Here is a 17,847-nt window from a genome sequence, read left to right as displayed (position 1 = left end):
CAATAATCTGCCCCATTTTACAGATGAGGAAACCAAGGCTCAGAGGGGTTCAGTGACTTGTCCAAGGTTGCACAGCTAGGAAGTGGAGCATGGAGATTTGGCTCCAGGCAGGCCAGCTCCAGAGCCAGGCAGCTTCGAGCCTCTCTTCTAGACTCTGGGAAGGAGATCAGAAGGGAACCACAGAAAGCACGAGGCTCACAACAGCAGATCAGATTCTGGAAGGCAGTGTGGATTCACCGGAGCTCAGGGTTGGCGGGAACCTGGCTTTGTGGATGAAATTGTCTCCTAAGTACATAAATGGATGATCTGGGATTTCAAGTTAAGAGCCCTCAGGTCAACTTCTGCTCTGCCATTTCCCAACTGTGTGATTTGAGGCCCCCTACTCACTCGTGCTGTACTCCGATTGCCTCTTCTATAAATTGGCGCTACTGACGAGCACTTTGTCGGAAGCTTATGAGCATAAAGGGGCTTACCGTGTGGGAAAGTGTTTTGCCAACTTTACGCTCCGTCCCAAGCCCCAGCAGTAATTGCGGTGGTCTGCTCTGTTATTTAAAGGAATTCTTAAGTAATTTTTCTGGTAAGTAATTCCTTTGGTGAAGCCAAGAATCCAGTCACAGAAAGAGGTGATGTGATTTGCTTCGTGTAAATCGTACACTGAATTTGCTTGCAGTGGCAGGTCTGAAATGAGACAAACATCTCTATGGAGCCAGTCCCAGGACACAGATGCCCTCCCCTCTCCTTCCCTTCACCCTCAGCAGCCCCACCACCACCAAACACACGCCCCTCCCTCACAAACCATACTTAGGGAGGCTACAAAGCTTATCCTTACTGAGTCCTTCCATGACCCCTAACCCCTCTCACTCCCATTGGCCCTTCCTGGAAAGACCTTTCTACAGAAGGTCCAGGCAGCAGCAGAAGTGGTTAGAACCTGGGCCCTGGTCACAGCACAGCTTCCAAATTCCACCAGACCCTCCATGTGTGTGAGCTTCTGCAGATCCCCAAGCCTCTGTTTCCTCATCTGGAAAATGGGCACAATACTAAAATCGACGTCCTGGGGTTCCTGGGAGGGCTGATCTTGATGGGGCAGTACCTCCAGTCCCTGATGGAAAAGGCACTGCCCCACGTGATGCAGACTGAGGGGCCCCCGAAGGACTGATGGAGGAGGACTTGCTCGATGCCTGCCCTGCAGACCCTTGTCCCCCATCCCCAGCCTTCCATTGGTGCCTCCACCTCATGGGTCTCACATTCTCTTCCCACAGGAAGCGAATACTCTGGCAACGCCTATGGCCACACCCCGTACTCCTCCTACAGCGAGGCCTGGCGCTTCCCCAACTCCAGCTTGCTGAGTAAGTTGCCTCTGGGGCCTCCCAGGCCCTCTGCTCTGCGGGGAGGAGGGGTGCAAGGCTGAGCCAAAAGTTGCCTGAGACCTGGGAGGCCCCAGTTAGATGGAGGGCCCAGGAAGACAGGTGTTTTCCGTCATCCGAGCAGATAGAGGGAAGGCAGGGTACCGGGTTGCCTGGGAGAAGAGGCAGAAGGAAGAGAGACTTGCGTGCACCACTGTCTCTCTTCTCCATCTTCTATTAAATCTTTTGTTTTGTGTAAGATTCAGGGCTCAGGCTTTGGGAGGGCAGTGGTGAGTGGACTCCAGAAAAATCTTGGAGGGGAACTGCCTTCCTTCAGGGACTTAGAGTCCCACAGCTGCAGACGCTGTCGCAGGGGCGCCCTGTGGGAGTGCCAGCTGCCCCTCTGCCGCGGAGCACCCTGATTGCAAACAGTGCCATCCTGTTGCCCGCATTAACCATCTAAGCAACTCAAAGGTACTCACGATTCAGCACCAGAGCCCTTACACAGAAATCCTCTGTTCCACCACATTCCTGTTGTTTGGCTTGAGATATGGACAGCCTTCAGGAGGAACAGAGAGTGAGCTGTGGAGCTGCTCATCAGCCCCTGTCTCCCCCCGGGCCTGGGCTGGGTAGAGAAGCTTTTCAGGAAACCAGGCCCCTTAATGGGGAACGTGAGGGATCCCACTGGAGTCTCCGTGAGGGATGGCCTTAAGGGTCTCAGAGCAAACCTGAACCGGACAGAAGCCGCAGTGCAGTACGGCCAACCGCAAGGGCGCCGTCGCAGGCCTGGCAGGACCATCCATTCCCAAGACGCCCCCTCTCCTCCTGTTACCTCCTGTTGTTCCAGAAATGACTAGGAGGCTGGCTGAGCTGGGTTCTGTTTGCCAGATAAGTTCAAGCCACGCTTCTGTTCAATGTAGCCGGAAAGGCTGACGGCATTGAGACATGCCCTTCCCACGGAACTTTCCCGGGCTGCCCATCCTGCAGGTGTGCGCAGCTGCCCGGTGCAGGCCCTCAAATGTGCATCCCCCTCGACCAGTCAGGACCCAATCCCCCTGCTTCCCAAGAAGAAGATCCTCTGACCTCGCACGTTTTGGGCAAGGCTGGGGAAAGCCCCAGTGATCTCCCCGCGTGAACTTGGTTCTTCAGGGTTCCAAATGTAACTGCTCTCTCTTGCCCTCTCCCTGATACAAGGGTGTTGAAGGTCAAAGGAGTCATGGCGGGAGGGGCAAGAAGCCACTGTTCTCCTTCTGGCCAGAAACTCAAAGGTGAGGCCAGAGAAGGAGGAAATAGGGCCAGAGAGGAGTTAATCTTTGATGATCAGATAGGCCCGAGGGATCAATGATTAACTTGTGCTGTCTTAAAGGTTGGCAGAGGCAGGGAGAGTCTGTGGTGCAGTTTCCCCTTCTGACCAGCAGTGTTGTTGTTCTTTTTTCGAACGTGTCCAGGTTCCCCGTATTATTACAGTTCCACAACAAGGCCAAGCGCGCCACCTACCACTGCCGCGGCCTTTGACCATCTGTAGTTGCCATGGGGACAGTGGGAGCGACTGAGCAACAGAAGGACTCGGCCTGGGACGGGCCCCAGAGAGTCACACAAAGGAATCTTTATTTATTACATGAAAAATAACCACAAATCCAGCATCACGGCTTCCTCCCCGTGTGGTTGATTTAATGAACCATGAGAGACCGGACGACGTTGGAGAAGGCCACGCTGTCCTCCAGGACTCCTTAATGAGGGGCAGGAGTCCCAGGGGGACAGAACCGTCCCGTTCCAAAGAGACAAAATTGGAGGAGAAGTGGGGAGAGAAGAGGGGACAGCCAGAGGCTTGAGAGGGACGGCACATGGGGCCCACGACGGGGTCAGGGGCACACAGAGGCACCTCTGTGGCCCCATCACCGACACGCTCTAGCGGCCGCGGGCTGTAAGTGCTTCGGTCCAGCCCACGAGCCACAGCGGGTGCGAAGGCTCTCCCGCACCGCCGCCCGGAGACGCACCACCTTCTCTGGGCAGCTTGCTTGGCGCTTTCCACTCCTCTCCCTCTTGGCCCACAGGCTGAACCCTGGGTCCAGCCAACCAGGAGCTCTGCCCGGCGGTCAAGGAGCTCCATCCCAGATGCTCCCCACCACGGAACCACCCCTTGGCGGCCAGACCTCAGCCTGGCCGAGCCTATTGCAGCTTGAGACAGACATTCCGAAGCCCCCGGGCTCCTGGGGGTGGGGTGCAGCCCTGCCCAGGGCGGAGCCAGGCACAATGGCTGGGGACCCGCCTCCCCTCCCAACAGCCCTGCCGAGCCCACAGCTACCCCCCAAAGCCAGCCATGGCGGTTTCCTCTCTGGCTCCCACCGTGCCCGCCCTCCGCTCCCCAGGCCCGACTGTAAATACTGTAAATGAGGGTCTGCTTGAGCCCAGCTGCCGTCTTCCTCTCAGTGAACTGTCTCCCTGCCATGTCGGGCTTCTCCCCCTGACGCTTCTTTTTTTTTTAAAAGACAACCACCACTGCCACAAGACTCAATAAACCATTACTCTTGGTCTCCAGCTTTGGGGTTGGCTGGGGAAGGAGGCACCCCAGGACTGGGTTTTTTCTCCAGAGAACCTCAGAGCCCAGTGGCCAGCGAACTCACTTTGGGGGCCGGGCGTTGAGAGGACCACGAATGCCCAAGGGAGGGAGCCCCTGACTTAGCATTCGCCCTCTGCCCCAGAGACATGTTCAGCCCCGGGCAAATCACGTATCCCAAGCTTTGACTGTGCCAACTCTGAGTAAATGCGAGCATAAAATAAGCACGTGGCCCGGTGCCCGGCCAATCACAGACTCCCCACAGGTAGTTGCTGTTGTTATTAACAGGAAGCCAGAGAATCCGCCGGGAAGGTTGGAGGCAGATCCGGGAACAGCTCTGCGCTGGAGCCCACATAAACAGCTCTTAGGATCCCTGAGGTGTGAGAGGAGGGAAGGGAGAAGACAGTTCCTGGGCTCTGCCGGATGGGGCCTCACGTAAATTAAGCCGCCATTTGCCCTCTTTTACATATGGAGAAACTGAGGCTCAGAAAAAAATGAAATAACTTGCCCAAGGCAGGAAGTAGTAGATTCAATCAAGTCCTCTTACCTTAAGTCCAGCACTTTCACCCAACAGCACAGGGCTCTCATCAGGGATGCCAGGGAGGTTCTAGACCCCAGGGAGGTTCTGAGACTGCCACCGAGAGTTTAATATTTTTGGGTTTGGTTCCTAAGTATTTGGCAAGACTGTGCAATCAGGAAGCTGAGGCCAGGAAGGGGTGAGGGAGCTACTCTAAGGACTTAGGACAACCCCCTTCTGTGAAATTTTAGAGGACAAGTCACAATGGTGACTGCCAGGTCTCTGCCTCCAAGAGGGTGCCTGGCCCACCAGCGGCTGCCTGGTGTCTGCGTGGACCCTCTCCGTGAGGGACCCAGCTGGAGCCGGGGGCAGGATGCCCAGATTAATGCCGACAGCTGGGCAGATAACAGCTGAGGTTGAGTCAGGTGGAGGAGGGGCTTCCTCATCCCCCACTAGCACCGCAACCAGGGGCTCCCAGGCTGGGAGGGCAGCGGCTGAGAGACAGGCCTCTGACCTCCCTGGTCCTCCCAAAGGAGAGGCGAGGAATGCTCGCTGCGGATGGCATAGACGAGTGGGCCCCCCACAAAGACCAGTCCCCGTGACTTCTGAGCGGATCTGAGATGAGGCTCAGTTTCCAATAACAGGATATTCCTCCAGCCACGAGCAATGGTGGCAGGACTGCATCCCATTATATCTGGGTTCCTGAGAGCCCTAAGACAGTCCCCACCCAGGAATCACCTTGAGGTGGATGGTGCCCCCCCAGAGCCTGCAGAGCGATCCTTCCTATTCCCAGTCAAACCCTTTCTGGAGACCCTGGTGCGCTGGCAGCCTCTCCAAGCCCTGAATGACAAAGGGACCTGGGCTGCGCTTTTGCGGGCTGACCGCGGTTCAGCGCTCCCCTTCCTTCTCGGAGGTGAGCTGAGCCCCCCGGGACACTCTGCTCAGAGCAGATGTCGGTGAGTGTGCGGCAGGTCCTGGCCAGTAGCGCTCCAGACACTCCGTCCACAGTCAAACCACGGGTCCCCCTTCGGGGCTTGGAAAATACAGCCGTCTGTGTGCTTGGGGGGAGAGATGATCTCAGGTGCCCTGACATCAGGGGTGGTGTTGGGACAAGTTGGCGAGGTACATGACGGGGTCGTGGTGAAGAAAGAGTATGAGGGGAAGGGCGGGGAGGACAGGTGTTGGGAGGCACAGGTGAACAGGAAGCGGCTTTCCTGCTGGGGAGTGTGGGAAGTATCCGTGGGTAGCTGCGTGGGAAGTGGCAGAGAGGTAGTTTACTCTGTAGCAGGGTCGAGGCCCTGGGTTTTCTGAAGGCATATGCGAGCAGTGCGTGTGTCAGTGGGAGAACTGGGGACGAAGCCTGGGCCCGAGGCATTCCCAGGGCAGCGAGGGCCCTGCCTCACTGCCCCCCCGCCACGCCCCATCCCCATTGCACCCTGGAACCATCCCTCTCACTGCCTGTGTGGAGAGTCTTCCTCAGCTTTCCAGGCCCTACTCCCCGGTCTGTCATCCCTACCCTTCCTCCTCCAGTGGCCCCTGCCCTCCTGGCATTGGCCAGGAGAGCCCGGGGTGCCTGGAGCTCAGCGGTCTGTGTGGGCCAGGCAGCTCCTGCGTGGTGATGCGTTTCCTGCTGGGAGACAGAGCAGCTAGAACCCTACCTGGGCCCACCAGGTGGGGCAGAACACACCTTTCTAAGGTGGACTGGAGCTGCTGTGACCCTCTGGCCCCTACCCCATGGCCTGCGGCAGGGGGAGGCAGAGGCAGCTAGGAGTCCTGCCCCAAGGCCAGCCCCTCCTGTCTCTTCGCCAATATTCTTGGCATTGGTTGTTACTAAAAAACACGTACCTTCTGCCCGTCGTGTGCCAGAGACACACTCAACCCTCACAACAACCTCAGGTGAGAGGAGAGTGTGGCCACAGTCTACAGATGGGGAAGTAGGAGGCCAGAGAGGGTGAGGGGCTTGTGAAGGTTTCCCCCCTCCCGCTGTCCTCACCATCCTCCTGGCCCCCTCCCCAAACACTCACAACTTTTCCCACCAGCGTCTTCCTAAGGCTCGTCCTTTGCGGGTGGGCACAGGACAAGGGGGCTGGAGACCTCGGGGTCCCGAGTCAGTGCCCTGAGCTTCAGCGGGGATTGGCGCTCCCTCCCTGGCCCTCCCTGAACTCCCCCATCCTCAAGATAGAATCACTCTTCTCCCATAGGCTTAGTCTCTGTCTGTTTACAAAACTCATTCCCATCCATTTGTGTCTCCGATTCTGCACATCGGCCCCGTTTTGCCCTTGGGGAAACTGAGAGCAAGAGGTGACTGGATCTTTCAAGGTCGTTCAGAGGAGCTGGGGCCACAGCCCGACCCCTAATCTAAGGCCAACTCTGCATCCCAATCTAAGTCCTTGAGTAGCTGGATGTGGCCAGGCTTCTGCAGAGACCTCAGGCTCCCATCACTTTTTAGGGAGGGACAGAGTTATGGGGCCGCCTCCTTGACCCTTAATGTCCCCCCAGGCCGCCCCTTCTCCAACTTTTAGGGTCATAAAGCATTTCCACCGCAGGCAGGGGTCTGATTGTTCCTCTGCCTCAGTTTGTGAGACACCCGCAGACAGGGAGTGACCCAGCCTGGTACCTGCAGCTGCCGCGGTGATTGTGATGAAAGCATCCCGGCCCACAAAGGCCGCCTCCTCTCTTTCCCTCGCACCTTTCTCTTTCCTTTTCCCACCTCTTTTAATCTCAGCAGTCCCTCTTCTGCTGAGTCCGAAGCAATTATTCCTTTGAGAGACCTTTGTGTCTGCAGTGAATGGTGGGGAGGGCTTAGACTTTCCCCGTGTCTGCTCAGAAATGCTGGAAGCATTTCTCCCTCCTTCCATCCCTTCCGCTTGCTTTCTTACTCTTCTCATTACTTTATTCTCCTCCTCTGGCTCTTGGGGGCTCTCGGGACACGGATGCTGGAGGTCCTTATCTCCTGATGGCAGATCCCGATTCCCTACTGCTCCCTGCTCGAGCGCATGCACCCACACACACCACCAGCAACCCCATCGCCACATCTCTAAGCCCCTCAAACCAAACCCGGTGCCTGGCTTCCTGGACAAAGCTGGAGGGAGCAAGGAAGGCCGGTCCCCGCCCCGGCAGCATCCTCCCCGGACGTCCCCCTATCTCCTCTCGCTGAGCTGAGCGGCAAAGGCTAAGCCCCAGCTGCTGAGAGGCTGCCCTGAGATTTGGGGCGAGGGCTGGGGGAAGTGGGGCTTTGTTTTGGGGGAGAAGGGAGGTCAGGGCCCAGCTCCTCTGCATCTGTACCCGGTGGCAGCCGGCCAGGCTGGGGAGGGAAGCGCTGCCTCCGGCTCTCCCAGGGAAATGTGATTTCCCCTTGAGTGAAGCAGACTGTGCAGTGTGGAAATTGGCTCTTTTCTGAGTGAGTGGCGTCTGTTCTGGAGTCGGGGGCGGGCTGGGGCCCACGGGAGGCCGCGCTGGCCCCCGGAGTGAGCCCGGAGCAGCCATGTGCTGAGAACTCATTAGGGATAAATCAAACTAGTACCAGCATGACGCCAACTCCCTTCCCCCCACCGCGCCTCCCGGCGCCCCCCTCCTCTGAGACGCCCCACTTCCCCTCCCCCTCCTCTCCAGCCAAGGCATCCTCCCCCGTGTAACGGGAGCCCAAGCCCACACGTGCGTGCGCACCATCACACACGCAGCCCTGCCTTGAATGAGAACCGCTTTCATTTACAAATAAATCTTTTTGTTTGTTTTAGATGTGTTTGCTTTTTACAGGGAGGCGGGCGTTAGTTAGCTTCCCTAACAGCCCAGGCCTGGGAACTCACATTCTCCTCCAGCCCACCCTTCCACTGCCATCAGGCCCCGATTTTCACGTCCTGCTCGTGCCTCCTGGGGGTCCTGAGTGGAGGCCCCCAGCTGTGGGCAACGTTGGTTCCCCCCATACACCCCCTGAGGAGAGGAGTGCACCCCCGTGGGCCCGGCCAGGAGAGCATCCCCCAGCCCACCCACACGCCTCCCCAGGGGACCTTGCTGCGGCAAAGACATTGTTCATCAGTACCGGTGAGCTCGGTCCGAATGGAAACTTACTTCTTCACCAAAGGGAAGAAGTGAGAGAAAGAGAAGAGGGTAAGAAAGAAGGAAGCGGGGGCAAGGCCCCTTGGCCGCGGTGAGGACTGAGGCTTTACTTGTAGGAAGTACAGCCACGCCCTCCCCCTCTATGCTGATGATGGCGATCAGGGAAAGGGCCTGCTGGCCAGACATTCTAGGGGCTGAGGTTGTGGTGTCGCTGGAGCTGTTAGTTATGGCAATCGTAACACCTCTGTTTACCCCCCTGGGGGACAGCGTTGCTCCAGAGCTCAGGCCTGGGTGTGGGGCTGTGTCCCCGCCCTGGTTGCCTCCCCGGTTGGCAACCCCAGGGAAATCCTCAGCTGCGTAAAATACGTGGCTCGGGCCAGAACGATGTCCAGCTGTCACACCGTGATTCAGTGGCCACCTGGGCAGTGAAAGGCATTACGGGACTCATCTGACTGGTTCAGGTATGAAGCCCTCTTTCGACCAAATTCCCCTGGTAATTTTCCATCAGGCAAACACCGTATTTCCATATGCGGAATCCGGTCTCTGTTCGGGGTGGGGTGGGGGGTGGTTGGCTTCTGGTGGCCCACCCACCCAGGGCCCTGGGCTCCTGCCTCAGCTGGCTGGGCTAAAGCCAGGCTTCCAGAGGATTCCAGGCTGGGACAGAAATCAGAAACCTGAGCGAAGTGAATTAGCCACAGTTCATACAGTCTGGGGCCTGAGAAGGCCTAGTTCTCACATTCACTGATTCACCTGTTCATTCAGAAATAGTTCCTAAACGCCCCCGTTCTGTGCCAGACCCCGTGATAGGCACCTAGAAGGAAACAAGATGAACTGGACGGGATCATACCACCCCCACCGTCACCCAAAATAAAAACAAGGAACTTCAGAGCTTTTATTTAAAAAATGAGACTTATAAAAGTCAGTATAGGGCAAGACGGGAAAGGGATAAAAGCCAAAAGAGAGGGGACATAAAGTGCTGTCCGGTTTCAGGTAAGATTTGCAAAATCCCTCACGGCCCTCCCAGGCCTTTCTTGAGCATCCGTAGCGTCTTCAAGACGCAGCTCTAAGAACACTGACTGCAAGCCCTCAACCTCGGGCCTGAAAAGGGCTATCGTCCTGAGCTTCTGGGTCCCACCGAGGGCTAAGGAGGGCGCTAGGCAAGAAGACTCAACGTCGAGGAGACTCACAACATAAGCGTCCTTTCCCAAACACCCTCTCACCCCACGGCAGCCACTGGGGGCCTGCCCCCCCCACCCCCCGTGACTAACTAGAACCTGATGGCCCCGGTCTTTCTCTGAGCTGCATCTTTGTTGCTACGGTGGGAGTGGGGTCGGGGTGGGGGTGGGGCGTGAGGGGATGCTCAGGGCCTCACTTCCCTGCAGTCCTGGCTGGTCCCCCTCCTTCCCATCTCAGTAACCCCCTGCACCCTGACCACAGATCCAAGAACTGGAGGGAAGGGAGGATGAAGAAGGTCCTGGGTAGAGAGGGAAGAGGTCCGGGAGAGGAGGCGGGCGGATGGCACGTGGCGGGGAGACACCCCCTGGCTGTGAGGTCGACATCTCCATCTCCTGGGTCCTTCCCGGCTATAAGCTCCGGCTCGGGGTGGTTACGGGGACCGGGGCCTTGGGGACACGCCTCACCTCTGTGACCCGTTCCCCCATGCACATTTGCACCAAGCTCTCCTCGGAGGATGGAGGGAGGGGCATTTGGGGGCTGAAACACGACGATGGCAAGAGGAGAGGGCGTCATCGGAAAGGGACCAGGTGCCTTCTCCCCGCAGCCAGCCGGGCGGGGGTGGGCGGAGACCCAGGCCAAGGCTCGGGGCCCATCTGAGCATGTCGCCTGCTAAAGGAGGAGCGGGGGTGGGGGAGGGGAGGAAGGGGAGTGAATAAATAATGGGAAATAAAACTTCATGAAGCAGAAAATAAAAAGCAGATTATACAGATGTGGCAATTTGAAGGATCATTGCCTCTGTCCTCTTTCTAACTGCTGCATCTGGAGGTTTGAAGCACCTTATCCCCTCCCCTCCCTCTGCCAGGTCCCCGCCTGGCTGGAGGTCCCTCCGCGTGCCTTGGCACCTGAAACACTCAGCCGGTGGCATCTCCTAGCACCACACGCTGCTGCCCAGCCTGAGCCTGCGGGGCTGGGGCACGGGGTGAATGGGTAGAAGGGTGGGCCGGGCGTTTTGGGGTGAAGACCCGAGTGAGGGCTGACTGGGGAAAAAGGGGAGCATTTGTGAGAGCAGAGTGTGGGTGAGGACGGGGTTGGTTGTGGGGAGTCTGGACGGGCAGCGGTGACGGAAAGGAGCCTGGATGGGCGGGAACAGGGGGAGGATTTGGCTGGGGCCTGAGGAAGGTCACCCCTTGCGAAAAGGGGGTTTGGATGAGGTTTGGCCCGAGGGTGAGATCCAAACTTCTGTATCTTCGTGCCAGCAGCTTCTTTCTCGTCGTCATCAAAATTCATTTGTTAAGCTTCAATTTGACACCGTGCCAGGTGCTATATAAACAGACATGGTCCCTGCCCTTAAGGAATTTCCAGCCTAAGACACACACACAAGCTGACATTTTGTTTATTTTATTTTAAATATTAATGTATTCCCACCTTGTTCCAGAGAGGATTTGAGACAGCTCACAGGAAATGCATGCAATAAATTAGTGAAATACAAATACGAAATAAAGCATCAGGAGCACAGAAAATATAGAACGGGTGGAAGAGTGGGTCCTGAGCGGCTGCACCTGAGCTGCAAATCGGCCTGGAGTCTCTTGGCGGCCAGGTGAAAGGGTTGTCACGGTCACTTGCCAGGCCTCATTCGCTCAGTGAGGGAGTCAGCGCCTCTCTGTGCATGTACTTCCTCCCCACCCTGTCTGTGTCACACCAGATGGGGACAAAGAGATCCAGAAAACCAGAAGCTTCTACCTGACACCCAAGGTGAAGGCAAAGGCCCATCTGGCTCAAATCTCTTCATCATCCTGGCATGTTGGCTTTCAAAGCAATGGACGACCTGTCACAGAATCATTCATAGAAAAGGGGAGTCAGCCGGGGACAGGTTTAGGGGAGATGATCCTAAGTTCACTCTCCCGTGTAATGAGTAACATCTGTACAGAAAGTTACCATTTCCAGGAGGATTGGTTGAGGGACCACGTCCTGCAGACAGAACTCCAGGTCTGAAACTCAGAGCAAAGATCAGGACTGAAACCTTAGATCTGGAGACTCTTCCCAGAAGCTAAAGCGACAGCCCTGTAGTCAGCCAGGTGAGATCTCTGAGAATCCCCCTGGCGAAAAGGCTGAGTTCAGGCTGGGCCGCGGGGAGGTTACAAGCGGAGAAAAGACAGAAAAGAACATGCAAGAAAGTAGAAGACGAACCAGGAGAACGTGGCATTCTGGAAGCCCAGGGAGGATGAAGTTTTGAGATTTACCTTTTTCAACACCAGGAGTCAGGCCCTGGAATACGATGGAAAACAACCAGCCCTGTTCCCGCCCTTGGGAGGTTTATGTTCTACTGGGAGCAAAAAGACAGGAAAGACAGGAGGGGAGGGCAGGGGAGGGGTGTAGAAAGTTAGGCTTTGATGTGATAGGGAATAACGGGGGGAGAAAGAGTCAAGGAAGGCTTCACGGGGGAGGTGGCATGTGGACGGCAAGGGATTTTGCCTCTTCCCAGTCCTAGCACTCCGAATCTCTCAGCAGATGTTCCCCCCTCCATCCTTTGGGTGGCATTGCCTCCACACCCCACCCCCATCTCGGAAGGAGGCCTCTGATTACCTTAGGCCCCTAGTGATTGGCTCAGAGGTGGGCACGTGGCCCAAGGTATGTTGCTCAAAGAGACTCTACCCTGGGGCTTCCCTGGTGGCACCGTGGTTGAGAGTCCGCCTGCCGATGCAGGGGACGCGGGTTCGTGCCCCGGTCCGGGAGGATCCCACATGCCGCGGAGCGGCTGGGCCCGTGAGCCATGGCCGCTGAGCCTGCGCGTCCGGAGCCTGTGCTCCACAATGGGAGAGGCCACGACAGTGAGAGGCCCGCGTACCGCAAAAAAAAAAAAAAAAAAAAAGGACGAGACCCTACCCTGGACTTGAGATTGAAATTTCCAACGAGCAGATACTCTCTGCGCGCTAGATTTGTACCAAGAAGAGGGAGTCTTGAGCTCTTGGGGCACCTCGGTACCGTGAGGGTTGCCCCTGTCCTCCTAGGCCTGGGAGAAGAACAAGAGAGAAACAGGTTCCTGGCTCAGTGTGGAGCCCGACCTGGACACAGACTGTCCAGTTACTGGAGCTGAACAATGTCCTATTCTGCTAAAGCCCATGTGAGTTTACATCTGTCACTTGCAAAGTCCAGGCAGAGGGAGAGCTGAGTGCAGAGGCCCAGCCTCGGAGCAGGACCCCATGTTTGAGGGCAGAATGTGAACCGGAGTCCAGAGGCGGGAGGGTGCCTGAGGAAGGCCGGCGAGGCCGGTACTAATAGCTAACAGGCTTTCCTTCTGTGCCAGGCATTGTTCCGAGCTGTTTACGTGCATAATTTCACTTAATCTTCACAAGGACTCTGTGAGGTAAGCAGTGCTATTATCCCCATTTTATAGAGAAGCAAACGGAAGCACAAGAAGTTAACAGACTGGCCAGATCACACTGGGCCTTGTGCGGGTTCCACAGATCAGGGCGCACATGGGGCCAAAGGTCGCTGAGAGGTGAGGAAGCTTGATGACTGAGGGTCGTAGGTGGGGAGCAGTGGCTGGAGGCCAACATGCCAGGTGTGAACGGGACCAGGGGAGGGAGGGAAAGGGCTGGCAAAGACCACACATCCGTGGACCTCGGCTACAGGCAGCAGACGGTCAAGTGCACGCTCTTCTTTTTCCTCCCGATGGCGATACTTCAAGTTGTTTGCGAGGCAAGATAATGAAGGGGTAGAGCATAGGCCGAAAACCCAGATGGGACCCCTGAGGGTGAGGTCAGGGTAGGCAGGACATGGGGAGGGGGAGGGGTGTGGGCACGAGGGAGGGGCAGGGTCAGTTCCAGGAATGCACGGAGCATCGCTTCCTCAGAAGGCAGGGAACAGGTGGAGATGGGGGCCAGTTAGATGCAGGATAGCTGGAGGCAAAGGTGTTGGCAGAGGGGGCAGTGGGAAGGGGCCCTTACGCAGAGTGTGGCATTCAGGACACCCCCTAAGTATGGGCAGCAAGCAAGTTGGGGGGTCGGGGGAAGGGAGAGGGATGTGGCCAGATGTGGATGGCCAGGTTGTCCCAAGGTTCCAGGGCATTCTCTTCCCCCCACTCCCTTTTTATTTTAGACTTACAGAAAATTTGCATGCATAGTATAAAACACCTCCAGGCCATAATCTACCCTATTCTAGGCTCACTTACTCAAGTCATTCAATCTTCTTAAAGCCAAACTCCCAGACTATCTCCCAAGCCATGAACCTGTCACTCTTCTGCTCGAAACCCACCCTCCTGGGCTGCACACCAGGTCCTTTAAGATCCAGCTTCAGCCCACCCTGACCACCGTGTGTCTCTCACTCTATCCCACCTCAACCCTCCAGCCCAGCTCCTGCCGAGCAGGACACGCCCCACTTGTTTCCATCTGACTCGGAGCCCCCAGAGGAAAGGACCCAGACCTCGGGCCCTAGTGATCTTAACTCCTCCCTGGTGCCTGGCAAACAACAAACAAATGAATGTCTTCAGCAGAAAGCCAGATGGAGCAGAGATGCTGAGAGACCAGGAAGAGGTTACATCTGGGGTATCTCCTGGTTAGCTGAGCTCCCTAGGTGGGAAAGGAGGAACCGAGGGCAAACTTCAACCAGCCTTATGGAGTCTGAGCTGTTCACCAAGAACCTGTGCCCATCCCCTTCTCCTGCAAAGATATGGACCAACCCAGTGCTGAGTAGGAAAGAAGAGTAGGGTGGACACTAGGTGAGTCTAGGCCCGTGGGGTTTGATCCGTTCCAAACCCAGGACCGGGACTGGGTGCTCATTTGGTTTCCATTTTTGTAGGTTCCTTGGGACAGTTCTGTAGGGAGTTCTAGTCTGTCCCCATAAGGTTCCAGAAACTTCTTCCTCTCCATCTGCAGGAAGATGTCAAAGTCCCAACCCTTTGCTTGGATCAGACCTCCCCAGATGGTGGGAGGCCTGGCTGGGCCACTGAGGGTTTGGGGAAGTGGAAGGGCCTGGTTCTGGTGAGAGGGCGGGGCAGGGGGGAAGGCCTGGGGGAGGCCTAACTTCCTGTTCTTCCAGGAGCACAGCTGTGGCTGGACAACTGGGCCGCCCAGGCTTGGAAGATGCAAGCCCGCCCCCTGGTGGTCACATGTCATAACCACAGCCCAACAACCCACCTCCACCTCCCCAGGCCTCCAGGCCAACGGGGGCCAGGACAGCACTGGCCAGAGGGGGACCCGGCAGCCACGGTCACCGGGCTCTGAAGGCCTCACATGCCCGGGGGGAAAGGGAGATGCCAGTTCTGCAAGAGCAAAGAAGCATGGAAATGTGACACACATGCACACCTGCAAACCAACCTCTGCCTTTTATTCGGGTTTTAGAAATAAGCATACAGGTCAGTGAGGTCAAATAACCCACTCACGGCCATTCAGCCTGTAAGCATCACTCCTGGGCCAAGTCACGTCCACCTGGCGCTAGGCTCCCACCTCAATCAAATGAGACGACCGGACTGCGCCGTGGCTGTTAACTGCCACTGCACGTCAGAGTTGCCCAGGGGGTCTTAAAAATACCTATTGGTGTCCCTGACCCAGATCTACTGTATCTGAATTCCTGGGTGTAGGATGGGAATGTCTCCAGCGTGTCTCTACACTGCCAACTGGAAACCAGAGAGCAGGACAGTCATCTCCTGGAGGCCAGGGATGCGCTTAATCCGTGTTTGAATCCCATAGTACTGGCCCATAAAAGGTAGTTAATATTACTTGTGAAATGAAAGAATGAACACATGAGTGGATAACTAAATGATTCTGAGGTCCCCTCCAGCTGTGACAAACTACATATGTGACCCCTGCACCTGCTCAGTGTGCTACATACACGCCCACAGACATGCACACGCACACAGACACGCACGCACACATGGCAAGGGGGATGCGGCCTGCCACCCTGCGGGTGGCCCCAGCTGCCCGGAACTGGCTGACCCTCCCCTCCCCCTACACCCGTACACACCTCCTTCTTTGTTGGCATTTATTGTGCACGCTTTGGGTGTGTGGCCCGGCCCTGGGCCCTGGCCAGACGCCCTTCGTGGCCCCCGAGTGCTCCAGGCTGCTTGCAAGCACGAAGGGGAGGAGAGCGCCGGCAGGAAGGCCGGAGGGGCCGTGCGTCAGCCAGCAGGCGGGCAGTGGAGAGGCCCCTCTTGGCGGGCCGCCTGCTCGCACACTCGGCTGAGCAGAGACAATGGTGGCTGCCCCTGCAGCCCAGCCTCCTTCCCACAGGCAGAGCCTCGGGTCCGCGAGTGCCCGGAACCGCCCCCGGAGAACAGCCCGACGGAGCACAAGGGGACTTCCCAGGCAGGGTGGCAAAGGCCCCTGGGAGCAGGCTGGGCCAGGGGAGGGGTCCGGGAGGGTCCTGGAGCCCCTCGGGCATGGAGTTTTCAGGGAAGGGAGCCAGGCCTCCGCCCACCCTACCCCCCAACTCTCCAGAGCCCCCAGCGGATACGGACGCGTCACCACCTCTTACCCTCAGCCTCCCTAGGGTCTGAACCCGGAGAGAACTCCTTCCCTGCTCTGGGGAGGCAAAGGCCCCTCGTTCCAGGGCTCTCTCCACCAAGCTCTGGAGGCCGCCACCCCTTCCGGCCCTCACTGGCCGCCATCGGCTCTGCTCTGATGATCAGCAATTGACCATGCAAGGCAGGGCCTCTCTCGTTTGCCCACTGCGAGTGGGTGATGTGTGGGAGAGGAGACAAAGGCAGGGGCCCCAGGGTCAGCCTCACTGAGCCCCTGAACTCGCCGCATCCCTGCTCCTACCCAGAAGGCTGTCCCCCCAGTGGGCGGGGCCTGGTTGGGGTCTCCCAGGACCTCTCCCAGCAGGCCACCTGATTCCCAGAACAAGACCACCCTCAGGGCTGCGGCTCCCCTAGCTTGTCTGCCCAGAGGGCTCTGCTGCCCCGGCCTCTGTCCCGGAGGCCGGGGGTCCCCGAGTACTCTGACTCTCACATAAGCACTGAGCTGCCCGCAGGCCTGGGAAAGGTGTCCGCTGTGGCTTCTGAAGAGATGGAGGGTGACACGGGATGAGCTGTGGGAGCGGAGCCAAATTCCTGACCTCCCATCGCCCTCGGGAGCAGCCAGGGGCAGGGGGCAGCAGTATTGGGAAAACTCCTGTGTAGGAGGGACCACAGGGAAGCAAGGCTATCCTTCAGCGGGGGAGGGGCAGGGCCTCATCGCCACCATGCGCCCGCTGAGACGAGGCTCTTCCTCGGGGCTTCATCCCACACCCACCCCAGGCCGTGGGGGCAGAGTCGGTGAGGGGCATCCGCTTCACAGCGGATTGCGGTTCCGCTTGGGGATGATCTTCCGGTAGGTTCTGCGCTCTGAGATGTTGCGCTTGACCTTGGCCGTGGTGGGGGCCTCATCCAGGTGCAGGGACGGGCTGGAGTGGGACTTCTTCAGGCTGGGCTTGGACTCCTGCGGGCCTGCAGCCTCCTTCCCCAGCTGTTCCTCCCACAGGTCCAGGTCATCCGACGGGCAGTGCAGACGGGCCACCAGCAGCTGCAGGTAGGTCTCGTAACGGGTTTTCTGCAACACACGGGCCCCGCCGCCTTAGCACCACCCTGGCTCCAGGTCGGGAGGGGGCTGGGATCGTGAGGGACAGACAGCTCACATGTGAAGGACGCTATGGCGATAAGGACTCCTGCAGAAAGAGCGCCGGGCCAAAGGCTAGCATCTGCTTAAGCAACCGTATCTGCAGATCCTGCCGTTCCCTGGGTGTTTTATAGTTACACCTGTAAGTCCAGCCCTGGTCTAACAGCCAACACCGTGTAGTGCCGTGACTGACATCTCTGGAGCACGTTACATCGCTGAGACACTAGAAGACCCATAACCCACTAGGCCCGAGGTCTGTGCAGCACTGCACACACACAGTGCACATCTGTACTCAGCCCTAAGTGAGTCTGCGCGGCGTTTTAACAATTGGCATCTGGAGAGTATGACGCTAACTACCCTCATCTGTTTAACACTCCTTGGGCCCCTGTAACTAGCATCCTTCGGATACAGCTCCCAGTTTACCTAGTGCTTTCCCACCCTCCAGCCCGCTGGATCCCCATCCCAGCCCTGGGAGGTCAGGTGGGAGTCACTGCTCTGCTCTGTAAAGAGGGAAGTGAGGCCTAGGGAGGGGTGGGCCTTGCTAAAGGTCCCAGCTGGTCAGAAAGTGGTAGAGAGAGGCTGGAATGCCGCGTGCAGAGCTGGGTC

At 57.6% G+C, this 17,847-nt stretch overlaps 2 protein-coding genes across 4 annotated transcripts in view; one reads left to right on the top strand and one right to left on the bottom strand.

The window, feature by feature from the left end:
- Positions 1-8,153, top strand: part of PAX8 (paired box 8) — a 30,557-nt gene extending 22,404 nt beyond the window's left edge. Inside the window, exons 10-11 of the mRNA XM_067703954.1 lie at positions 1,260-1,346; positions 2,792-8,153. Of these exons, the coding sequence (XP_067560055.1) occupies positions 1,260-1,346; positions 2,792-2,868 (164 nt within the window). The 3' untranslated portion in view covers positions 2,869-8,153. The remainder of the gene's footprint in view (positions 1-1,259; positions 1,347-2,791) is intronic.
- A 6,800-nt stretch (positions 8,154-14,953) lies between these two features.
- The window catches only part of PSD4 (pleckstrin and Sec7 domain containing 4), a 37,666-nt gene continuing 34,772 nt past the window's right edge, over positions 14,954-17,847 (bottom strand). For all 3 annotated transcript variants that reach the window (XM_067704414.1, XM_067704416.1, XM_067704415.1), the window contains exon 17: positions 14,954-17,175. In XM_067704414.1, coding sequence (XP_067560515.1) covers positions 16,918-17,175 — 258 coding nt within the window. In that variant the 3' untranslated portion in view covers positions 14,954-16,917. The remainder of the gene's footprint in view (positions 17,176-17,847) is intronic.

The sequence above is a fragment of the Pseudorca crassidens genome, chromosome 14 (genome assembly GCF_039906515.1).
Source record: "Pseudorca crassidens isolate mPseCra1 chromosome 14, mPseCra1.hap1, whole genome shotgun sequence".
In the NCBI taxonomy this organism is placed as follows: Eukaryota; Metazoa; Chordata; class Mammalia; order Artiodactyla; family Delphinidae; genus Pseudorca; species Pseudorca crassidens.
The sequence above is the reverse complement of the archived record's forward strand: the minus strand, read 5'-3'. Positions and strand labels throughout refer to the sequence as shown.